The 23,562-nt window shown below is 43.0% G+C and overlaps 1 protein-coding gene across 1 annotated transcript; it reads right to left on the bottom strand.

Annotated features, from left to right (window-relative positions):
• Positions 1-443: 443 nt before the first annotated feature.
• Positions 444-11,333, bottom strand: FUCA2 (alpha-L-fucosidase 2). The gene is given in 8 exon segments (XM_059468275.1): positions 444-701; positions 2,007-2,115; positions 3,261-3,451; positions 4,801-5,011; positions 5,629-5,968; positions 8,277-8,464; positions 10,970-11,226; positions 11,229-11,333. Coding segments are annotated over 8 exon segments (1,542 nt in total). The 3' UTR covers positions 444-560.
• Positions 11,334-23,562: the final 12,229 nt, after the last annotated feature.

Consider the following 23,562-nt stretch of genomic DNA (forward strand, 5'->3'; position numbering starts at 1 on the left):
GCATTGCCTGTATGCATTTATGATTAATTTCTAACCTTTACAGGCCTGTTCTTGCAAACATTACCTTATTCAGCTGAAACTTCCAGCTACTACTAGCTAAACACACCTGGAAAAAGAATATTTTTTCTCTAAAACTGTCAGATTTTACTGTGCACTTTTGTGGAAGGTAAATTTCTTGCATTAAAGAGGGTGTACAACTGAGTTATGTGCATTTGAACACCAGCTTGAGCTTTATTCCTTCTTTTGTCTCTGAAAGTCTAGTGCCTGTTTCCCCCCACCTCATTCTTCACATAACTTGGCCAGAACCTGACTAAACCAAATGTAGAGGTAGCTGCTCAATATTTCACACAAGTTCAGAGAACCAAACTGTGTGCAAAGGATCAATTAATCTATTGCTAGACTTTGTGAGGTTTGTTCCATTCCATCCTTTCGTAACATCCCACTTTTCATAAAAAAAGTGAATTTATTGGTCTTTCTCAGTCAATCAAGTTTAAAACCAGTGATAAGAAAGAGCAAAGCATCAGCACTCCCTGCTAGCCAGGGCTCCAGCAGAGTATGGCTCAGTCTACATCAGTCAGTTGTAAGGTCCAGCCCCACTGACATGGCATTTGCTGAGGAGTCAATTGAGGTAGAGCAATAACCATTCCCTTTTCTCCCAGGGCAACCCATTTCAGCAGTTCCCTGTATCCAGCCAGCTTCACCTAAAATAGAAACACACACTATAGTTAGAACAGGGCCTTCTCAAAGTACATATAAGTGCAATATTGACAAAGTAATTATTGATCCATAGCTACCTTACTCACCAAGTATCCTAAAAATGCCACTTACTAACCAAATGAGTGATAATTATTAAAGGTAATGGGAAAACATTTGCAAGTAGATATGCAAGTAAAAAAGCTACTCATGTTGGGTCTTGAGAAGGACTTAGGGCTGTAGAAAGTGAATAAACACCTTTTGGAAGCATTTGGAGTAGGATTTAGGTCTAAGCAGAGATCTAGCAGCTACAGTACAGAGCTTTGCATTCCCTGTTTCCAAACTGCCTGCTTCCCATGGTGAAACTTGTAGTCTTGAAAGAGCATGACTGTTTCTTACAGAGGGAAGCCAGGTATCTCAGAGAAAGCTAAGAACCACAAATAGGTTGATCTGTTGATAGGTAAGCTGTCACTTACACCAGCTGGTGACCTGCTGGAGTGGCTGCAGACCAGTCTCTCTGCTGAAGATAGTACTTTCTAGTGCACACAGAGTCTACCTGCCCCCCTAAAATTCCAGAGGCATCTCCATCACTTCTGAAATTACTCTTTCTCCCCTATCACAGAGCTGTCTTGGCACCAATCAGACTACTTTCATATGGAACTAGACCAGAAGGGGCAGTCCAGAAACATTCCTAATGCATTTCAGCAGCTAATGGACATGCAGTGCATGAGACCAGAGCAGAGCTAAACCAAAGTGAATCTCCCTTAAATGCACAGACTTGATACCAACTTCTGCTTCCATTGGGTTACTTGCTACTTGCCAGTGTAGGTGTGGCATCACTGACCTCCACTTGGTATAAGATGCACATCTAGAGTAACACTGATTGCTCTTCAGCCTCCCTGGGCAACAAAAACCTCTGTGTACATCCCCTTCCTGCAAGGCTTTGACTTCAAAAGCTGCACCACTACAGCAACTCCAGTATCACCAAAGTCATGAGGACAGCTTCTAAAGAAAAGCTGTCTTTAGGAGTCTACACAGGAAACAGGAGGGGTGGCCCAGTTTTTTCCCCTGCTCCTTGGCCTCTGTGATTCTTAGTTTGCAAGCTAAAACATATCCCAGCGACATCTCAGTCTAAGAAACATCCCACTGAGAGGACTATGACAAGGAGGTCCCAGAAAGAAAACAAACATTTGGCTGGGTCTCTTCCAAAGTACTCTGTCCCAAGAGCTATGCATTCCCAAAGATGCCAGAAACTTTAATAAACAACATGGAACATGACACATCCTAGAAGGAGGGGAGGGACTCTCTTTTACCTGTGTTTCTCCAGCCTTAGCCCGTGGCTCACCAAGTTCCAAAATCCCAGAGACTGGCCAGTTAAGGAAGATAGCGTTGACTTTCCCTTCTTTAGGGGTGAAAGTGTACCTGGTTGGAAATGGAGACCAAAAAGGCATTGTCAGCTTTTCCCTGGAAATCTTTAGAACTGATAAATAAGAGTGCTTTCAAGACTGGAAAAATGGATTGGAAAGGTCAGGATTTATTACATTTTCACACACATAACCACCTGGCCCTTTAATAATGTGCTGTTCCTTGAAAATTGGTTTCAACATACTAGAGGTAATGAAAACTATTAAAGAACTGAATTCAGAGGTGAACATCTGTTGTAACTTTAGCACACTGTATCAACTCAGCCATAGGAAGGAAGGAGATACTTGCAGGATGGGGAATCATTAACAGATAACTGTAGGTTATATTCAGAAAGACATGGTAACTCCCATCTATACACCAACATGCAGACTAAAAGAATTTAAAAATAGTATGGGCAACAGAGTTTCCACTTTGCATAGCTAGTTTTTAAAAATACTATTTTCATCACTATGCCATTGGAAATCTTGTGGCATACCCCTGAAACATTCCTCTCTCCTTCCTATTTAGTTACAGTTTTTTATTGCTCTTGAAAGGGATTTTACTTAACAGTCAACAGTTGAGCATCTCCAGGCTAAAGCCAGATGGCCAAATCTTGCTGGGAATGGGAATAAAAACATCCACTGAGACAAGAGGGCTAAGACCAAAACCGTGATGGATCATGAAGATGTTAGAGAAGCTACAAGTAACAAGGGCAGAGGGGAGGCCAAAGACTGACTGCATTTAGCAACCAAATAATTGCTGTTATCTTCCCACTTTCTAAACTCCAAGTGACATTGAGTATTCCTTTGTTCAGATAAATACTTCATAACAATCTTGTATTTCCAGATTTTTTTTTCATTTCTGTTGCCCACTAGAAGCAAATAGAATTACCTAATAGATTAGCCTACACCAAGAAGCAAAAGATGACCACAGAAATGCTTGCAGCTTTCCTTTCAGCCTCAGCATCATCCCAAAACTAGTCTCTACCTACAGCTTTATACACATTTTAGATGCAGTTGCTTACACTAAAAAAGGCATTAATTCCTTCACCACATACAAACTAAGATGGTGATTTCTGTAGCGTCAAGTCCTTAGGGATTTCAAAGCTTCACATAACATTGGTGCTGCTTTCCAGAGCCTGCATTTTAGCTCAGCAGACTTACCAGACTCCAGGTGTGACAGTGTCGTTCTGTGCTCTCCATGGCTTTGTTCCATAGATGGCCTCTCCGTTGACCTGCAGCCAAGAGCCCACCTGCCTCAGGCGCTCCTCAAACACAACAGCGATGCGACCGTCGTGGGTGGGCCCGATATTCATCAGGAGGTTTCCTCCACAAGACACTGTTTCTACAAGTTGCTGAAGTGTTTTTAAACACACAGAACACATGGTTATGAGTAATGAAATCACATATTTGCAGTACTTTCTAAAGTCTGCTGTACTGCTTCAGAATGATAAACCACGAGTTATGCTAATGCTGCATGCAGTAGCATGGCAGTTCATCCCAAAAGTTAATACAAAACTTAAGCTCTCATAAAACAAAGCTCTACTGTCAATTTTTACATCCAAAACCAGCCCCAAATACCTTCTTGTGCCAATATGTCTGCCTGAATCTACATTAGAATCAGATCCTGCAACTCTTTATCATTTCAACTTCTGCTAAAATGTATTGAGGGTTTTACTAATAGGACAGATGTCTTCTCTGCACCAGAGTAGAATAAGGTGAATAGTTGCTACTTCATCTTCATTGAATCTTAGAAAAGCAACTTCGTCCTTCCTCCTGTTTGATGCTTTTCCTATTTTATAGAAACATCTGTAAAACACAAGGAAGCGTCCTACACAGCCTACAAAATTTGTGTTCACATCCACACTGCCCTCCAGAGATCATGGACTGAGATGCATAAGTCTGAGAAACAGACAGCTGCACACATGCTGCTGAATTAATTCGAACCTTCTGCCTCTGAAAAGAGGTAACTTCAATTTCAAATTGTCTTTTGTGAGGACCACACTAGAAACAGCAACAATATTAAGCAACAGTAACAATCTTTCCCTTACTAGCTGAAGTTTGCAACTGAATGCATTATTCTGGAAGACTGATCAGTCTTCCTTTCATTCAATTTTCCTAAGCTTCAGATCTTTTTTAATACCTCAGCCTCATAAGAGAATCAATGTTTTAACAACATCAGCAGTCTGCTTTTGGTAGTGTTTGTCTGTATGTTCTGTAAGGAAAGTTTCTCTCTACAAAGTAAAACTACTGCTGAGTCATAAACTGTTTCTATCTGTAGAAAGGGGGAAAGATGTAGCCTTCCAGCAGGAGTTCCTAAACAGGACCTGTGAAACTGAAACTCTTTGCTTCCCATCAGCTTGCCTATGCTGTTACCAGAGAAACTTAGACAAAAAGGTAATTATGAGACTGTCCAGAGCAGTCCTTGGCCAGTTACTCACAGGGAAAACAGCTTCTAAGAAACTGACTGAATTTCTGCTAGAAATTAATTCTATAGAAACAACTAAGAGAAAGGTTAAGAATTACATGGGTTTTCCATCCTGCCAGCGTTAAGGCTGGAAATTAACAAAATTATTTATTGTTTCATGGATTCACTATTGAATTAAAATCATCTTATTCATAAAAACAGATAGACATAAAACCAGCACAGTGTAACAATCAGGAGAGAGAACGGGGAGCGGCAGCAGCTGCTGTGGCCCTGTACCTTGACCAAGTCCTCGATGGGGAGGTAGTCCCGCAGCCGCGCGTCCCGGCGGTAGCCCCAGGAGCCGCGGTCGATGGTCATGCAGTTCTCCCACTTGCGGGGCAGGAGGCGCCCGGGGTTGTAGCGGTCGCTGCACGTGTAGAAGCCGCCATGGGCACAGATGCTGCCCGCTCCCCAGCGGTCATTGGTCACCACTGTGTCCCGCACCGGGCTGGGAACGGAGGAGTTTTATTATTTTTATTCCATGAAACGCGGTCACAGCCAGTGTAATCCCTTCCCACACACATCCCTCCCAGGAACTAACATTTTGGATTACTTCTGTACTATTAATTTATTACAATAAGATTAAGTGCAACGTCAGGAATTCTATTCTCATGCTTTGCTAATAAAAGGTCCAGATCAGAATTTCTTAGGGAAATAAGTTCCAGACTTTAACAGGAGCTCTACCAGAAATCCCTCTGCACTTCATATCCGCTGCCAGATGTTCAGCCTGTGATGACAACAATGTATTCATATTCTCAAATTGTCCTGCTATCCTGTGTTTCTGTGCAACAGCAAATACTTAGGGAAGAGTGTGATTAAGCAGAATAGCCAATACCATTTTAAATTATTAATTTACAAATGTGTTTTAAAAATACAAAACAGTCTTTTTCTAAAGCCAGCTTTGATAGTTCTAGGAAAGATCTGGATTCTGTATTTCAGGAGAGTTAATATTTTTTAAAGTCCTTTTAAGCAGAAGTAGCAGGTTTCAAAAAAACAAACAGAAAATGAAACAAACTAGACACAGCGGAATTTCAGATAAGGAGCTAAACCAGCATCATTAGGTACCTGTCATTATAGAGCCAAGCCAAGAAACCAGTGCTGTTCCAGTAAGTATCTGGAGCATTTCCATCCCCATCAGACCAAATTATTTCTGGCTGGTACTTGGTCACAATTTCATAGAGTTCTGGTAATGATTTGCTGGTGGGAAACTTGCTTGTGTTAAAGGCATTGGTGGCATCCTCAAGGAAGAGAGGATTGAACCATTCAAACAGGGAATGGTATAACCCAAAATGCAAGTCAGTCCTGTTTTTAACAGATGTTGCTAGTTCAGCAACAAGATCTCGCTTTGGTCCCACATCAACAGCATTCCAGTTCCAAGAATATTTGGACCCCCACAAAGTAAAGCCTAAAAAGAGAAAAATCAGAGGATAAGAAAGAAAAGAAGAAGCGAAGACATTACAGTTCTTTCTGGAAAGTGGTTGAAAGTGTTGAAAAAAAAAAATAATAAAAATTATATCTGTAATAATATTGTTGTTATGGTATAAGGTGTGCCTATAACCTGTTTATGCACAAAAAAGGTAGTAGTTTTAATACCAGAACACAATGTATTTATATATGTATGCATATACATTTATATTTTCCAGTTCTGTACTGCTTAGGATAATTATTCCTTCTCTTTTATTATTCAGTCTATTCATATGTGCCAATTAAATTAACTAGTTGACTTTTAAGGCCCCTTCCAACACAATGCATTTTCTAACTCTACAACTCTGAAATTACCCAAAAATACAGCAGCTTTTGAGGCATCTACATCAAATGTGAACTGTAAATACACAATCAGCAAGTGAAAGATAGAATTATTTCTCAGCTGCAGAATGGCCAAGCTATCATTTCCATTCAAAGACTGTTCTCTTTTCTGTTTCCATCTTATGCAAATGTTCACTTTTTGTTTGCCTTGATATTTATAACAGCTCAATCAGCTACTCTGTACATGTATGAGGAGAGACCAAAAACTCCTGAAACAGCTGTTAAAACATCAAGATTAAATATCAGAAGGGATTTGACCTTTCAGACATCCATCAGTCCAGCACAACCACCTACAAATACTACTGCACTGCAGACCCAGACCACTGCCAGAGGAGCTCCCCTCTCACCTTCTAACCCTGTGGGATCTCAGCACCTCAGGATGGAGGTGCAGAGAGGCCGAGACCACCCTTGGGGGGCTCGGGAATCCTGGAATGTTGCCAGAAGTGTCTGGTGGCAGGATTTTGATCCTACACAGGAGATGAGACCTGTATGAGGATAGGAGGAATTCACTGGGTGAATGGTGAAGGGATAAGTTAGTTAAAGTGTAGAACACAGGGTTTAGGATTTTGGTACAGGGGGGTCTAAAGAAGTAAGATGGAGGAATTGGGGCGTGTCCTGTCCTTCTTCTTCTTCTTCTTGGCCTCCATCTTCTGTGGTGGTGGTGGCACTTTGGGATTGGTCATTACTAGAAGTGCACAGGTTAATAAGAGTAGAAAGTATTGGAGAAAAATGATAAATATTGTACACGTAACTTAGGGTATAAAGATAAGTGACCGCCCGGGGGCTTCGGGAGTGTGCCCATGGCTGACTTGCTGTGCAGACCTCTGTCGGGCTGAAAGAAAATCTTTTAGATAAACAATTAATAAACACCGAGACCGAGACAAGATCAGAAGTCTCTCCTCGTTCTTTGAAGCGTCGGCTCTCCAAGGCCATCCCTGGGCCTTTCCAGGCCACCTAAACAGCAACAGCCTGAAAACCCAACATAACCCCTTTATACTCACTGTCTGATCAATCTTGTGCTATTTCTGTGAACTGGATACATGCAATTGTATGGACTAAACAACTTAAAAATTCATGCACAAGGCTATTGGACAGACTAAATGAATCCTGTTTTTTTTGAAGTCACTGGGAATTTCACCACAAGTGAAATTCAAGATCAGAATTATGTGTGTCAGAGCTGAGATTAAAATTGACACTTCACAAGTTGCCAGCCTTGAACCCACATCTCAAAAAGATGAACAAACTTCATTAGATGTATTGTAGAATATCTTAATATTTTATACTTTCTTTGCTAGTATAGTTCCTTCCAGAAGCCTTCTTTTTCTTTACTTTTCTCTGCAAAGTACCTTACAATTACATTGCTAAAAAAAATAGTGCCTGAAAAGCTACACAGCTGGTTCAAGGTTTTGGCTTCTGTTCACTACATCAGGAAGAGCTATACCTTCCTAAATCTGAAGTTTGACTCCTGCAACATGTTCCTAAATTCCTAGGAGAAACCAAGGGAGTTTGCTAACTGCCTGCTCACAGCAGCTCTCCAAATATTAAACAATGCAGAATTCACTTTTGTGGTTCCTTCAGCAATAAACTGCACAGAAATAAAAAATAAACTGTGGCCACTGCAGGAAGCTCAGCAGCCACCACCACTTCAGGCTGTCTTACCTACAGCAAGAGAACAGTGGCACAATCTACTGCTCCTCCTATGCAAACTCCATGGCCACAGCTTTTGTGCAAAGGTCAGGAAAACACCTGCACATCTCTTGGGGGGTTTTTATTTCCTCTTTAGCTGTGGTGGGGCAGGTAAGCCTGCCTGGCTTTCTCTGTCTCTTAGAAGGTAAAAAAGTCATGTGTTTTTTACATCTGTTGACAGAAATGCAGCAATTACTAACATTCACAAAGCTTCCACTTACCCTCATGATGTTTTGAAGTTAAGACAACATATTTTGCACCTGAAGCCTTCAGAATATCTGCCCACTGGTTGGGATCAAAGAATTCTGCTGTAAACAGAGGACCAAAATCTTCATAGCTGAAGCCAGGTGGGTAATTTGCATCCATAAATTTCACATAGGGCTCTCTCTTTTCCTTCTGCCAGTACCACCTACAAAATACAGAACAAAGCATGTCTGCTGATGTATTTTTTGGCAAAGAGAAGAGAATTTAAATGATCAGCTCCTATTCAACACTGAGAGGTAGAGGCATTGGAGGTACATGACACTGGTGATAAGATGAAATTGCTCCAGAAGAGTATTGATTAGCAAAGATTTCATTTTTTCTATCTTATTTGTCCATGTTCTACATCTTTGTACTCCACTTTGGAAAGGTCTCAGGATTTCATTTGAAGCAATGAAAAAAGCATTCTACACTTTGAGAATGGAAAAATTACAGTGCTGGTCAATACCCAAATATCAAAACTGTACTAGAGACCACAGACAGTCTGTGTAAGCAGCTCAGGTGGCACAAGAAGTGCATTTTTCCTGGACTTGCATGTCTCACCTCCTCAAGTCTCACACCTCAGCCATCAGGCATCTCTACTCTGCCCCCAACATTGCAATCCCTGCCACCCACAAATATGGGGATCCTCACCTTTACCTCTCTGACAGTCACAAGCCCTCTACACAAGTGCAGCTGAGTGACCCAATGTCCACAGCCCCAGGGCCAGAGAGAGCTGAGACCAGGTCACTGCAGACTCTGCACACCTGAGCCCTGCAAGCAAGGCCACCCTGCCAGAAGAAAGCACATCCTCCATCCAAAACCTGCCCCTGCAAGAACACCACACACTTACAAATGCACCTCTGTCACCTTTTTATGAATAAACCAAGCAGCACAAATCCTCTTGTCAAATTTAGACTTATATGAAAATAGATTGTAAAGTGAAGAAATAAAACAGGCCAGAATTTGAATGTTTGAAATTAATTTCTCTCTCCTGTCCTGAGCTGGACTCTGACCTCAGTTCTCTGAGATCACAGTGTGAATATTGTTGTAACCTTCCCAAAAACACTTTAGCATAAACCAACACAATCTCTGGCAGCCAAGAGGGGAAAAAAACTTAGAAGAAAGAGGCTGAGACAGCTTTCCTCATTGAAAGAGCCAGGGGCAGAGGAAATAACAATAAAGCAAAACAAATTTTTAAAAATAAAAACAAAAAACACTCTGATTTCAAAGTATGTAATTTCTTAAATTAAAAAGTAACAACCTTGCTTCTCTCCCATAGTCACATGGTTTGCTGACATGAACACTTCCATGCTGACAGGATTAGATTCTAGAAACATCCTTACCAAGGCTGTGGAGCACTGAGGGAAGGCACACATGATGGGCGGTAACAGTTTGTGACCTTCCATTTGACACTGCTAATGCAGGACCTCAGTCATCTGACTGCACAAGCTGTCAGAAGGCCCTGAAGCAGCTCTAGACCCACACCTGCCACGGGATAGGAGAATACAGGAATATAAAAAACAATTCAAGTTTTGGGGTCAAAAACCAAATGCTCCATCCTGAGCCTGTACACCACTATCAGAGTACAGCACTGTGAGTGAGGCTTGAACCCAAACCTAGTTCTGTCCCAGCTCTCTAAAAGTAATTTATTAGTAAATGTAGTCTGCATTAAAAACCTGCTGAAACACTTGACCCTAATTCTGAAAAGAACAGGTGTCAGAAAACATTGGTTTGATTAGATACATGTTGGTTTGTTTTGCAAATATAGTAATTAAGGTTCGCCATAGCTCTGCCATAAAGCTACCCTTATCTTCATACTGTAAATAATAATGTGTGTCATTTGCAGTCTCACAGGAAGTACCTGGTAGAGCATGGAAAGGTGACAGCAGAAACATGCTTACAACTAAGGGGCTTGAACCAGTGAACGCTCACAGTACAAAGATTTCATTGAGCCTCTGAACTAAAATTATCTGAAGGATCAGTTTTAGGTTGTCTTAAGTGCAAAGCACTCTTAAATAATAGTAATAACGGTAAAAAAAAAAAAAAAAAAAAAAAAGAGAAGAAAAGCATCAGCAGCACAGAATGCGCACAAGAACACAGCAAGGCTGCTTGCCAAGTAAGGGTAGCGATGGGCTCTGTGCTCCCCACAGAACTCCAGCAGGTGCACAAGGCTGCTCCAGAGGCTGGCACATCCCAAACGCCTGTCCCCACAAGGGAGACCCCCTTCACCCATCCCTTCATGGTGGTCCTGGAGAGGGCCCTTTTGGCCACTTCACCAACCACCTCTCCCCAGCACTGTTGTGCTGCAAGGCCCTTGTCTCAGCTCTACCAGCTCTCTGCTTGATTTAGTCACTTCAGCGGGGGTATTCGGGAGTGTTGGGGCTGGGCAGACAGGCGCTCAGACACACCAGAGGCACCTCCAACTCCACTTCCTCTGCAAACTACGCCATGGAGTCCGTGACTCGGGTGGGCACAGAGCTCTTCCCACACATCTGAGCTCTACGGTCAGCCTGCAGAGGGGCTCCAACCCAAACCTCCGCTGTCCGGGGGGCCACCACACCATCCCCGCCTGCCCCGAGCGCTGCTTCCCAAGCAGAGCCCTGGGCCGGCCGGCACGGCCCGTCCGCCGCGGCGGTTCCGGTGCGACCGGAGCGCTCCGACTGCAGCTCACCAGAACCACTCGCTGCCGAAGCTGGGCACCGAGAACACGCCCCAGTGGATGAAGACGCCGAACTTCGCCTCGTCAAACCAGGCGGGCAGCGGCCGGGCGTCCAGCGAGCCCCAGGTGGGCTCGTAGCGGGGCCGGGCGTGCGGCAGCCCGGGCAGCCCCAGCAGCAGCAGCAGCGCCAGCGCGGCGCGCCCGCCCGGGCCCGACATGGCGGCGGCGGGGCCGGAGCTCGCGGCGCTGCTCGGCCGGGCCGGGCCGGGCCGGGCTGGGGAGGGGAAGGGGAAAGAAGCGGGACACGGGCAGGGCGGGCCCCGCGGCCCCTTCGCTCCTCCCCCGGCCCGCCCGCCGCCCGTGGGCTCTTCCCCATCGGAGCCGCTCCATCTTGCTGCTGGAGTACAAACTGCACCCTGGATTTTGAGGATTTTAAGAAATTGAAGTAATTGGCTGATGCCTCGGTCGGCATCCCGCCGTGCTTTCCCCCGCCCCGCCGGCTCCTCCCCCCAGAGCGGCTTGACGGTGTCCGCTGAATCTGCGGCCGGAGCCGGGCCCGGGCCTTGGATCTGCTGCCGCTCCGCTCCGCTCCGGCGGTGGCCTCGGCACCTGCTGGGTCTGCCCTTCCCGCCTGCTTCCGACCACAGGCTCAGCTTCCCCCGTCCTCCCAAGAAACACAGGGTGTAACATCGCTCTGCAGCTCCGTCCAGCCGACTTGAACGTGGAGGCTTCCCAGGCAGAGAGGTGGCCCAAAGCCTGTCAAGGAAACATTTCTCTCTTCCATCATTAGCATGGCCTGTGCGGAAGCTGCCTCAGTTCAGTAGATGACACTTGGCGTTTGTGCTGCAGATCACGGGTAGCGGGCACATACTTAAAAGATACATCTTCCAGCAATTTGTTGCCCACCCTGGTGCTTCTCCGGTCTTTCCTGATGCCCGAATTTTGAGGTTTTACTTCACCCCTAGATGCCGTGGATAGACTTTGTGAAATAATTTGGTTTAATCAGTAAATACTAACTTTTCATAATCAGCACCACAAATAGAAATTTCTTTGGCAATCTCATCAGAACAGTCAAAAATGAATGAAATTAATTCAGGGAACTGAATTAATCTCTTTCCAACTGGGAAGGACATATACTTTACTGCTGTTCTATGGAAGCAGAGCTTCAGTTTCCAGAGCCATTAACCACAGCTGTTGCATCTAATTCAAAAAATATTTAAAGGGCTGTGGAAACAAGATGTACATGATTTTGTAACTTTTTCATTTCTATACCTTGATTAAGATAATAAGTTACAGGCAGATAAAAAACATTGTGATTTCCAGTACATTATTCTTTCTGACTGTTCACATTACTCTGATTTATCAAAGCACTTTGATATTACAACAGGAGCCTCTTCATATCTCTTTTACATTCACCATTGACCTACTTTATGTCTTCTTTTTGCTTCACCCCTTTAGGTGTCACTTTGCTTCCAAAAGGAATCTTTAGATGCCTTTGACCTCTTGTATGGTATCCTTTCTAGTTTATCTTTCGATTTCTTCATGTTCTCCTTTTTGATTGCACCAAAGGATTGCAGACACTGAGCAGCTCCTTAATGTGGGAATTTTGAAGCATACATTCTGTACAGCATGACAAAGTTACAATTGCTCTGTAGCACAAAATGTTTGGAAGAAAAAATGATGTTAAAAAATGTCAGAGTCTGACCCAAAGCTCGCTGACCTGCCATAAACTTTGGTGAGGTTTGGAGCAGGGACTGTATATTTCAATATTAAACTTGAACATACCTCTTAAAAAAAAAAAGTAAGGGAAAAGGAAAGTGGCAAACATTTCAGTAAACAGCAGTGATGAGTACACTTTTGATTAGGGCATAAAGAGGTCCAGAAAATGTCACCAGCCCACACACACCGAGGTACAGAAATCCCTGTTGGGTAAAAAGGTCTTTGGTGTACAATCACATTGGTAATGATGCAAGCTGCAAAGGGTAAATAATAAAAATAGCTCATTGTCAGATTTTGTAAATAACACGGGGCTGGCGTGCACAGCTGCAGAAAGCTCTCTAAGCATCGGTACAAGATTCCTGCCCGTGTGACCAGGGAGCCTCTGGGCCCGTGAGAGGGGCTGTGAGCGTGGATCTCACTGCCGTGCCCTGCGGGAAGCCCGTGCCTCTCCCTCTCCCAGCACAGTCCCGCTGGGAAAGCTCTGCGGCTGGGGAAGGAGCAAGCTGGCCTGTCAGCAGAGGGAACGAGGAGAGGAAATAATGAAGGCAATCCCCTGAGGGAAGCTGAGCAGAAAAGACCTTTCGACCTGACTAATGGCTGACATACGAGACTCCTGTGCCGGATCAATTGCTTCGACAAATGCGGAAGGTGACGGCTGGAAGATCACAAAACCCCTGCGCCTGGGGAGCTGCGCGGGCTCGGCATTGAGATGAGGGCACTCGCCTGCCTGGGTGGAAGCAGAAACCAGAAACTGAATTTCACGTGGACAAATTTCACACTTGATAGGTTTTGATTCAGACCTGGAGAGTCGTAGTTGTTAAAATGCAGCCTGAATGCAACTTTCACATTGGATAACTAGATAATGCAACTCTGGATGAATTAAAAATATAGGGTGCAGTCTTTTCTGTGTTTGTCATTGTGGCTGCACAGCAGCGAGGATTTTATTCAAGGTAGAATGTAATATGATTTGCCTGTAAGGAGCAGAGTGAGCATAAAATTTCCTTTTAAAGGTGCATCTTATTGTAAAAGGGTTTCTGTAAAACACCAGGAAACGAAACCATGAAGCTTGATTTTGCTTCTGCCTAGGTCTGTGTGGCTGATCTGAAAGGCAGTACCTTCCTGCCGAAGTTAGTTAAGTCTCTGACATGCAACCCAATCCTTAAGAAAGATGGGGAGGGAGGTGATGGGTTGGGGAGGATATTTGACTCGTCTCTCTCGCGGCTCTTTCGCAGGGATGCGGTGCCTTGTGCAACTTTCCGGCTTTGCGGGGGAGAGGGCACCGTGTTACACAAAACAGAAGTGGCAGTGTGGGTTACTCGGCTCTTTTTAACTGATTCTCTTTTCCCTTTTTTCCGGTTTTTTTTTTCCCCCGAGAGATGGCAATGGCGGGAGCATGAAGACACCCTGGGGGATGGGTGCATCCGCGCACCCAGTCCCCCACTTTGCTTTGCCCCTGTGCAAACACAAAATTTATGTTCCCAGAGACCCAAAATCGCCGCCGGCGTCCCGGCGGGGCGGTCGGAGGAGAGGGGCGGCTCTTCCTCTGCAAACTTTCCCTGTCCCCTCCCTCGCCGCCGCTCTCCGTCCTCTTCTCTCCTCGCTGCCCTTCTCGGCTGCCCGTCGACGATGGCTGAGAGGCCGGGGAGCAGCGGGACGGCCCCGCTGCCCGTCTGGTCCTTGCCCGGTCCCCGCGGCCGCTCCCAAAGCGACATCTCCTCCTTCTCCTCCTCCCGGAGGACCTGCCTGCTGCGGTCCAACGTGGGCGGCTCAGGTAAGGGGGAGGGAGGGAAGGGTCCGTGTGTCCGAGACCTCGGAGCCGAGCTGAGTTTGGGAATTTGGGGAATGACATCCTCGCCGATACCCTGTCCTGCTCTCCCAGGCGTAGGACCTGTCTTCTCTCGGTGGCCGGTGGTGTGCATTTCTGGGGTTCGCGGTGCTTGATCTTCTCCTTGATAAGATGTTTGGAGAGTTCCAGGGTTTTATACCCATGTTCACACAAATGAATGAATGAATCCTGGTAGCATCGTGGCTTCACATCTGTGTGCCAAAGCATCTCTGACTGCAAGAGCAGAAAAGTCTCATGAAAGCTTCAGGGTGTATTGCCAGGACATCAAAGCCCCTCATCTTGCTGCTTCACACATTACACTTCAACTGCATGTCAGGATTTTACCTCGTGCCCTTGTATCTGCTTTGAGATTTTAATAGGTGAGAAAAGCCACTGTGTAAGTCAGAATCCCACCATCTTCCTTCAGGAGTCAATCCCTGCTAGTGCACACAGGATGATTGGGGGTGGAAGCTGGCCCTTTGGGACAGAGTAGGCTTCCTGCAGGATTTGGAGAAGATTCACTATATAAAAGGAGAGGAAGTGAGGGTCCTAGTGTACAGTGCAGAAACTTGAAAGTTGCCAAAGTGGCTGGGCTGTGCTTTATTCTGTCTGTTTCCTGAGGTAGGGCACTAAGGAAAATGAAATTCTGGTCTCTGTAGGGCTGAGCACATTTTGAAAATGTGTGCTTGCCCAGTTGCAAATCAGCCCTGCTCTGTTGACTAGAAAAGTCTGTAGGCACACACAGCCTGGTGATGTTGGTATTTTGGATGCACTCACACACTGCTGCACAGAGGTACCCATGAAACACCATCAGAGAAGCTCCAGAGTGCACTGAGGGATCTCCTCTGCTGCAGCACAGGGCAGTGCAGTGCGTGGTTGGGCCTGAAATGGACCACAATGTTCTCTTATGTTTGTTCCTCAGGGAATCTTAAGATGAAGTAGAACATTTGCTTGGGGAAGATCAAGTGCACACATTCCCTCCTCCTGATGAGGAGAGAGGGAATGAAAACTTGCTTAGTCACATAGGAGCAAGTAGATTCAGCTTATGGGGCCAGAGGATGTCATTTTCTGTATAATTTTCTGTTTTACCTTTTTCTGTGCCTGCTTAAAATTTATGGTGAAGGACATTTGGGACAGGGAGGAGGGAGGATATTCTAGTTCTTCAAAAGGGATTACTTTCAGGTGTATTTCAGCACCACCTGGAGAGCGCTGCATGAGCAATGCCCTGTGACTGGATGTGTACACCCTGGTTCCAGAGGGATCCCCACAGAGACTGACAAGATTGAGACCATGCCAATGTAGACTCTGTTGGTTGGTGGCTTAAGTACTAAGACACCTGACAATGAACTGAGGTGTCATTTTGAGAGACTGGCAAATCTAGTGGAGGTTAAATGACAGTGTTTTCAAAGATGTGTTGTTTTTTGTAGTTTCTTACACATGACATTTTAGCATCCTCATTTCCTGACTTGATTTTTTATTTTAATTTTGAGGATGTGCTTCCTGCCAGTAGGGAACAAGTGTTGCTTTCTTTGTTTTTAATTTTTTTTTGTCATATTTTTTAATTGTGTATTTTCTCCCTTGCTACTTCCTGAATATTTTTTTGCAGTTGCTCATTGGACACCACAAAAACACTTACATATGGCCACACAACTGTTGATTCTGTTTTCAAAAAGGAAAGTATGCATTAAAGATGCAAAGCTGTTTAATGTTTAATATGGTGGTTAGAGAATTTGCTTTATACTGAGGTGCCATTAAAATAACCTGCTTTTTCATTCCCCTACTAACCTGGAGAACAACTCTAATGGGGGCAGAAAAGTGAAGAAACAGTATGAGTCATTGTTTTTTGCTTCTGCCTTTTTTTCTAGCCATATCATTTGATTAAAGTAGGTGACTCATTTACATCAGATGTTACCTGTGCTCCAACAGCTGCATGTATAGAAAAACAATTTGCATTTTAACTAACCTGCAAAATGTTTACTTTACGCCTGTTCCGAGACTGAGTCACTTGCAACTGTTGGCAGCTTCTGTTGCATGCTTGTTTCCATTTTCTAGAACCTGACATGAATTGTGCTGAGAAGATGTTGTCTCCTCACACTCTTCCAGTGATGGGTTGGTATCCCTGTAGAGGTTCACACTCATTTATTTTACCACTTTCTGATCCACCATTCTCAATGCAGGATCTATTAAAAGGCAGTATTTTTAGAGACCCTTCTAGCTAGGGGAAATATAATGGCTTTTTGTAAAGCAGCTTTGGCAGTGGTCCATGAAATGCATCTGTTTGTTATTCTAGGTCAGTACTGTATGTATCTTGATAGTGCAGTGAGGCTGGTCGGGTGGTCCCCATGTTTATGCTCTCTGTGCTCTCTTAGCCCCACTCCTCCTTCTGCTGCTCCTACACACTGACAGAAGCAACTTCCTGGTATCACTTCACAGCATCTCACTTCATTAGCTTCTATCCAGTATGTGAGGACAATATATTTTCAGGATTTTCTTCTTCAAGCTGACCTTTCTTTTAATGCTAGTGGTAGAAGATTATTTCATTTCTCTTTCTGGGCTATCACCTCCATCCACTGTTTTGTCAGTGTTTCATTTGTGGTAAGCTCCTGGGAGGAGTAAAGTGATACTCATCACGAGTATGGGTGGCATGATCTAGAATTTTGATTTAGACCCTGGAAAAGTGTAATGTTAGCAAAGTTCAAAACCTCTGTGGCAGGCATAGCTTGTGCATCACTTCAACATTGTGGTATGCCCCAGCTGACAGCTGGCTGGTTCATCAGAGCATCTGAAAGAGATGAGTAAAGCAAAACATACTCTTCTAAAATTTCAGGCCAACACCAGAGCCACTTGCAGAAAGCTGCTTGAATTACATACCTTTAAGCAGTCTTCCATATTTAGTGACTAGATTTAAACCCACCTTAAAGGTGGATCAATTTAGTCAAGTTTCTTAATGTGTCCAACACAGATGGGGACAGAACTGCGACTGGAAAAAAAAGACCCTGTTCAAACATTTTCCCAGAACTCATCCAAAACCTAGATTTGGTGTTTGTGAGGCTGAAGGTAGCTGTCAGCACGAGCTGTGGGTCCTGGGTTGCAGGGTGGAAGAGGTGCTGTTTCACATCACATCTGATGGCAGAGCAGTGGCAGTGGTTCTCTTTGTGACAGCCCTCAGGCACCTGACAGACCTCAGGCTGCCACCGTGCCTGCTCTTTATCTGCACTGATCTGCATGTCCGTGCAGTTTCCAGTTCGCTCTCCTTTCAGTCTTGTGGGTTTTGTTGTACAGCCTTGCACTTTGTTCCAAAGGCGGTGAGGTCTGTGGTGAGGTACGTCTTGGTGAAAAGGGAACCTTGCTGCTCAGATCAGAAGTCAGAAAACCACCCATCTCTCTGCTCTGGGATTGATCTCTCGAAATGTTGCAGTTCCTCTAGAGGTCTCGCTCTTTGGCAGCAAGAAGCTTCAGATAATTTGTTCCATTAGTGAGAAATGCACCTTTCAGATGGAGGGGTGAGCTACTCACGCACCTTTCCATTTCTTTCATGGGTTCTTTGAGCCCTTCTGACGACAGACAAAAAAAAAACCTACCTAAGAATTCAGACAGCAATTCATCAGTACCTCAGGCTTTAGCCCAGATGTTGGGTTGAAGAAGAAAATGAAAGCCTGAGTGCAAATGGCAGTCCTGCCTCAAAACTTGTACATCCCAGGATGACTTTGGCTATTTTTGTGGGTTAATTTATTCAAAATGATAATGAGTGACATCTATGATGCCATCTGCTGCTGAGTCCAAAGTAGGGTGGGTGAAAAGATTACTTAAAATCCCCCAGCTAAGTGAAGAACTGGGGAAGCTTTCTTGTAGTGATCAGAGCATCAAAGTGGCTGATGCTATATGAGAAGAAAATTTACGATTTTTGGACTTACTTAAGCTTTTCATGAATATGGTATCCCACTTTGCAAACATAACAAATGTCAGATTCTCTTTTTATTGAAAAAATTCTCTGGTTGATGCAGAGGACACATTTTTGACAGCAGAAGGAAACTGAGAATCTAGAAAGGGTGAAACCCAGAATACACTCTAGACATTGACCTGATTATCTGGGAGTGTGGAATCTAGGGGAAAAGGGAAATTTTGGGTGGGTAGCTGTTAACGTGTGTCTGTATTTCCTTTTGCACTTGTATTCCCCCAAAAAACTACAGATTCCAGTCACAAAGAGCCCTACCAAGCTGTCTGGGAGCTAGGAAAATGTTGTTTTTCAGTCCTAAGATGGGGTTGATGAGGGAGAATATTCATGCTGTGGGAGAACACGATAAATAAAGCAGCTGATTTTGATACATTTTATGCAAATATGGGAGTTATGGGAAAACATGATTCTCCATCATATTAAGCAAGGCTTGTTTACTACATAAATTTAAGTACAGAATTTTGCAGGAAGACCAAGGCAGACAATTTTTGGCAGAAATCAATAGTACAAGTTAAGACAAATAATAATTTGGGGGGATTTAGAAACTCAACTCAGCATGACGAGGTCATTACCAAGAGTTAGTGTATCCTGTCCTAAGTTCACATTAATATTTTTGCATCAATTTTAAAATTCAAACTATCAGGAAGAGGCAACAAGCATAACCAAATGAAATTTGCCTTATGCCTTATAGAACTGAAGCAGCTACTTTGTAATAATCTATTTAGGCCATCATGTGGTAATGTTACACCCCATCCTAGTCAACCTTACATGTAACTTGTAGTTTCAGAATGATGCTGAGGAAAAGTTTAGGAATCGTTTGTACTGCATACATTGACAAAGTTCAAGTCTGCCTGAAAAACAATTCCGTTTATAAATTAGATGGGCATATAGAGAAGAAGCATGTGTCAGAATATAGTCAGCCATTTCTAATGTGAGTTTATACCAAAAAATACACACAATAAGAACCTGCTTGTTTTGTACTAGGCTAAAAGACATTATTCCCCACCAACTCATGCAGCATATTTGGAGTAGGTTCTTGTAATTAGCCCAGCCTCATTAAGCGTGAAAGGGGAGACCCTGGGAATTTAATGGTTTACAAATATAAACCATGGGTTCTACATGTCGTTTACACATGGCATAGTTTCTGAGGCAAAAGCTTTATAATAATACATTCAGACTTGGGTTCAGGCTTATAAAAAAAAAAGAAATTACATGTGATGATAATCTTCATGGTTGGCTAAGTAGAAATTTAACTCCAAAGAACTGCAGCATAGTATTTAATGCATGTTTTGCAGCAGCTAGACCAGTAGCTGATGGTGAGATCTGCTTAGTGGTTTGCTGCTGAGTATTTTAGTTTCTCAAGGCCCTTTGGCATTTAGCACTTCCTGCTGCTCTGTGGCTCTTAGCAAGTAACCACTTAATATCAGACCACATGTCAAGTATGAGGGCTGAAGAAGTGATTCAAAGAATGGCTGAAGAAAAATTGTTCTTCTCTTACTGAATGTAAGCAACTTGTTCTAAAAAAGCTTTTGTTTTGGTTTTAAAACCTAAATGTTTAATTAGCCAAATTCATCATTAGCATAAATAGTTTATCTTTCTTTCCCACCCCACTCCTGCGTGTCCTTCTCTTTTTGCCATTGTTTCCTGAAAAAGCATGCACAACTTACGGTCAAAAAACTGGGGAGAATTAGCAGATTTTTTAAAGGTTCATGAAAAATTTACATTTTTAAAATTTATTTAGGCTTTTTGAAATCAGAATCTTTCCAGTGCCAAAAATCCTGTAAGAGTTCAGCTTTCAATAACGCCAATACTAGTTATGTTTCTGAATTTTCACAAACTCTCATTGAATATGCTTTATCATAAAGCAAACATCTTTTTAGTGATAATCTTTTATTTTTCTTCCTTTTCCCCTAGGATTTTACCTAGCATGTTGCTACTTTTAACAAATGCAGAAATTGCTTTTTCTCAGGTACAAACTGAATGCACAAAAGGAAAAATATCCAGAAGAAAATAGAAAATTCTGACTTCAGTGTTCTGAGTTCATTCACTTCTCACTTTATCTTTGAAATTGTCAGTCTTAAATCTCACCACAACAAGAGGTACCCTTGCTCTCCATTCATGTGGAAAGCACTATGATTTTCCTGAAATGCAAGCAGAGTTTGTAGGTACTTCCCTTGGTGGTGAGCTGAGAAAACTTGTTCCCATTGCGAGGTTTTGATGCAGAACTGGACTTCTAAGATGGTGTGTTGTACAAATTCTGTTTGTGTCTTAGATGTTGTCACGATTTTTGAGTTTTGAAACGATGAAATATTAGTAAATTTTATCAGCATCAAGGATTTAGTATAATGGGCTCGGAATTCAGCCTGAAGCTGCAAAGCCACCATGCTTCACAAGTCGGCCGCGCTCTCAGGTGGAGGGAGAGATCCACAGAGGAGCTACAGAGCAGCTTAAACCACTGCATCCTTTGCTGATGCGACACTTTTTTACCCTCTCCCATTTCTCTCACATTTCATACATGTTTCTGACACATCCTGCATTGCCCTTCACATTTCTCATGCCAGGCTCTATTCAGAGAAATACAGGACCTAACAGTGCAAGGCTGGGAGGGAAATGTGGAGGAGGAAGCATTCAACCACAGATGGCAGCGTGGTGACACTTCACACGAGATAAAACATTTAAAAAAAATCTTTTCAAAGTAATAATATTTTTACAATATTTTTCAGACAATGTAGCATTTAACAGTTATTTTGAATTAAATATGTGCATTGTCGCTTGGCCCACATTTTCTAACGTTTGCACAATTTACAGTATCCAGAAGAAAATTTGTTTAGAGAGAGTGGACTCCCATTAAAAGCAGCTGTTTTTTGTTTCCCTTTAACTTCAGGCATGAGTTCAGTCTCGCACAAAAATTGTGGTGTCTCCCACTTGGGGAATTTGCCCAGTTGCACAGCACCATACACTAATTTACCCTGGATGGATTCATCAGCCAGCAGCTCTGTTTTGGCACCTTTGGCAGGATGTGCCTATCCAAACTGTACTGGAAGTAAGAGTCTTTCTTCCTTTCTTTCTTTCTTTCATCTTTCTTCCTTTCAACTCATTCTTGCTTTCATCTTCTGCCCTTTCACCCCCCTCTTTCCTACTAACTTCTTTTCTGCCTTCTCCATAGCTTCCAGTTAATGTCATTTATATTGTGTTGATAGCCTAAACATCCCTTTGGGTGATCCTCTGTTGAGGTCTGGATAGGTACATGTGAGGTTGCTGTATCCTGCCCATCTGAGTTTAATGCACTGAGATGTGAAGGGACTAGGAACCTCCAATTAATGACATTAAGTTTATAAAATAATAATGCAATCACCTGCAATTAATAACATGAAGTAAATAAACAGTAAGTTTATTTTCTGTCTGTCACAGAGAGACAGAGGAGAATTTGTACAGGCCAAGCAAAGATTCCTTCAGTGTTAAGAATTCATTGGGAAAGGGTAAAAGGTCTCCTAAAAATTCTAAAAGAAAGGGTTGCTGAGTATTGGGAATGAAGGAGAAGTGCTTCAGAGTCTTTCCAAGATAAAGCTTGGCACAATGGCAAGGATCAGGAAACATGAACTCTGGCATCATCCTTACTTTATTTAAAGTTATTAAGTTTCTTTGAATACAGTTTTTTTCCTGATAAGAGTTTTGTGAAAATCAATTTTTCCTTTTTTTCTGAAGATCCTGATTTCAGGCATGTTTCTTAATTTTCAGGAGAAATATCAGACAAAAAATTTTGAAAATGGTAAATTGTCACTTCAAAAAATTAACTGAGGTTTCTATAGCTTTTCATCATACAGATTTTTGGTGTAGGTTTTTTTTCTTCTAGTTTGGGGATCAGGAAAAGGAATTGTCGCAGCAGAGAAGTGCCAGAATTTCCCCACCACAGAAATGTGATTATCCTGAGGGATCCTGTCCATCAAGTGCACACCCTTCCAAGGCAAGGGTAACCACTGCCAGATTCATTTACAAATTATTGGATATCAAAATGTGCAAATGCCTTCTTGACAGAATAAGGATGTTGAATATATCAGAGAACCAGACTGTAAAGAACATGTTGAGCAAAGCTCTCCCTCCAGAGCATGTGTGTTTGCTTTTCTTGTTTTTGGGGGTAAAATCACAGTTTTTAACATATGTCTGTGACTAATGCACACATTACTGAAGAAAATTACAGCCACTAAGTAGAATTGGTATTGAGTTATTGTTTTGCATCCTCTACAGGCACAGTAAAGAGGGGTTGTGGTGTATTTGCAATTGAATGTGCCCTAATTGCAGGCCTTCTTTGTGTTCAAATACAGGCAGCTATATTTAAACTTTATGAGTGAAAGGATAATTAGCAGTCTTCTGCTTGCCACTTTTTAATTTAAGTCCTCTCTTGCCCAGTGTCAGGGCTGCCAGTAAATGTTAGTGGTTTAAACCACCAATGAAACTGTGACTTTTTATCTGAAAAAAGATTAGTGATACCAAGGAACAGCACAAAAAGGCAGAGTCTGCAAGACATAATTCTGATTTTTTTTTCTGATTTAAAGCAGTTTTGGCAAGATCAGAAGAGTTGGATTTGAAATATGTTATTTTGCTTACACAGCCAGAGCCAGAGTAATTGATCAGGGACTAGTGGACATCCCAAACCAGGATAAGAACTGCTCCATTTCCAAGGATGAGGCATGGCAAAACTCTCTTTGTTACTTAGGTTTATAGGTACCTCTGCCTGTGTTTCTGAGTAGACTCTCAACTCTCTATCCTTAGGAGTGATCCAAGAGAGAGAATTACACCTCCCCAGGGGCATGGCATCTTTCTTCCAGCTGTCTGACTTTTGAGCCCTTAACATTTTTTTAAAAAACATGGTGCCTTCCTGTTATGTCTTCCTGCAAACAAAACTGAGTGGCAAATTTCACATCATGTTTATTTTAGTGAATAGCAAATAAAAAGCAAAGTCTGCCACCCAGCTCTTTAAGTATTTGGAGACAAATCTGCTATGAATTTTGCCTTTCTTTGGAAGTTGAGATAAACAATGGCTACAAATAGCAAAAATCATTTTGGAGAAAGATTTTTCAAAAAATTGATGCAGTAGTTTTCAGACCT

This window comes from Ammospiza nelsoni, chromosome 3, assembly GCF_027579445.1.
Source record: "Ammospiza nelsoni isolate bAmmNel1 chromosome 3, bAmmNel1.pri, whole genome shotgun sequence".
NCBI classification, from domain to species: domain Eukaryota; kingdom Metazoa; phylum Chordata; class Aves; order Passeriformes; family Passerellidae; genus Ammospiza; species Ammospiza nelsoni.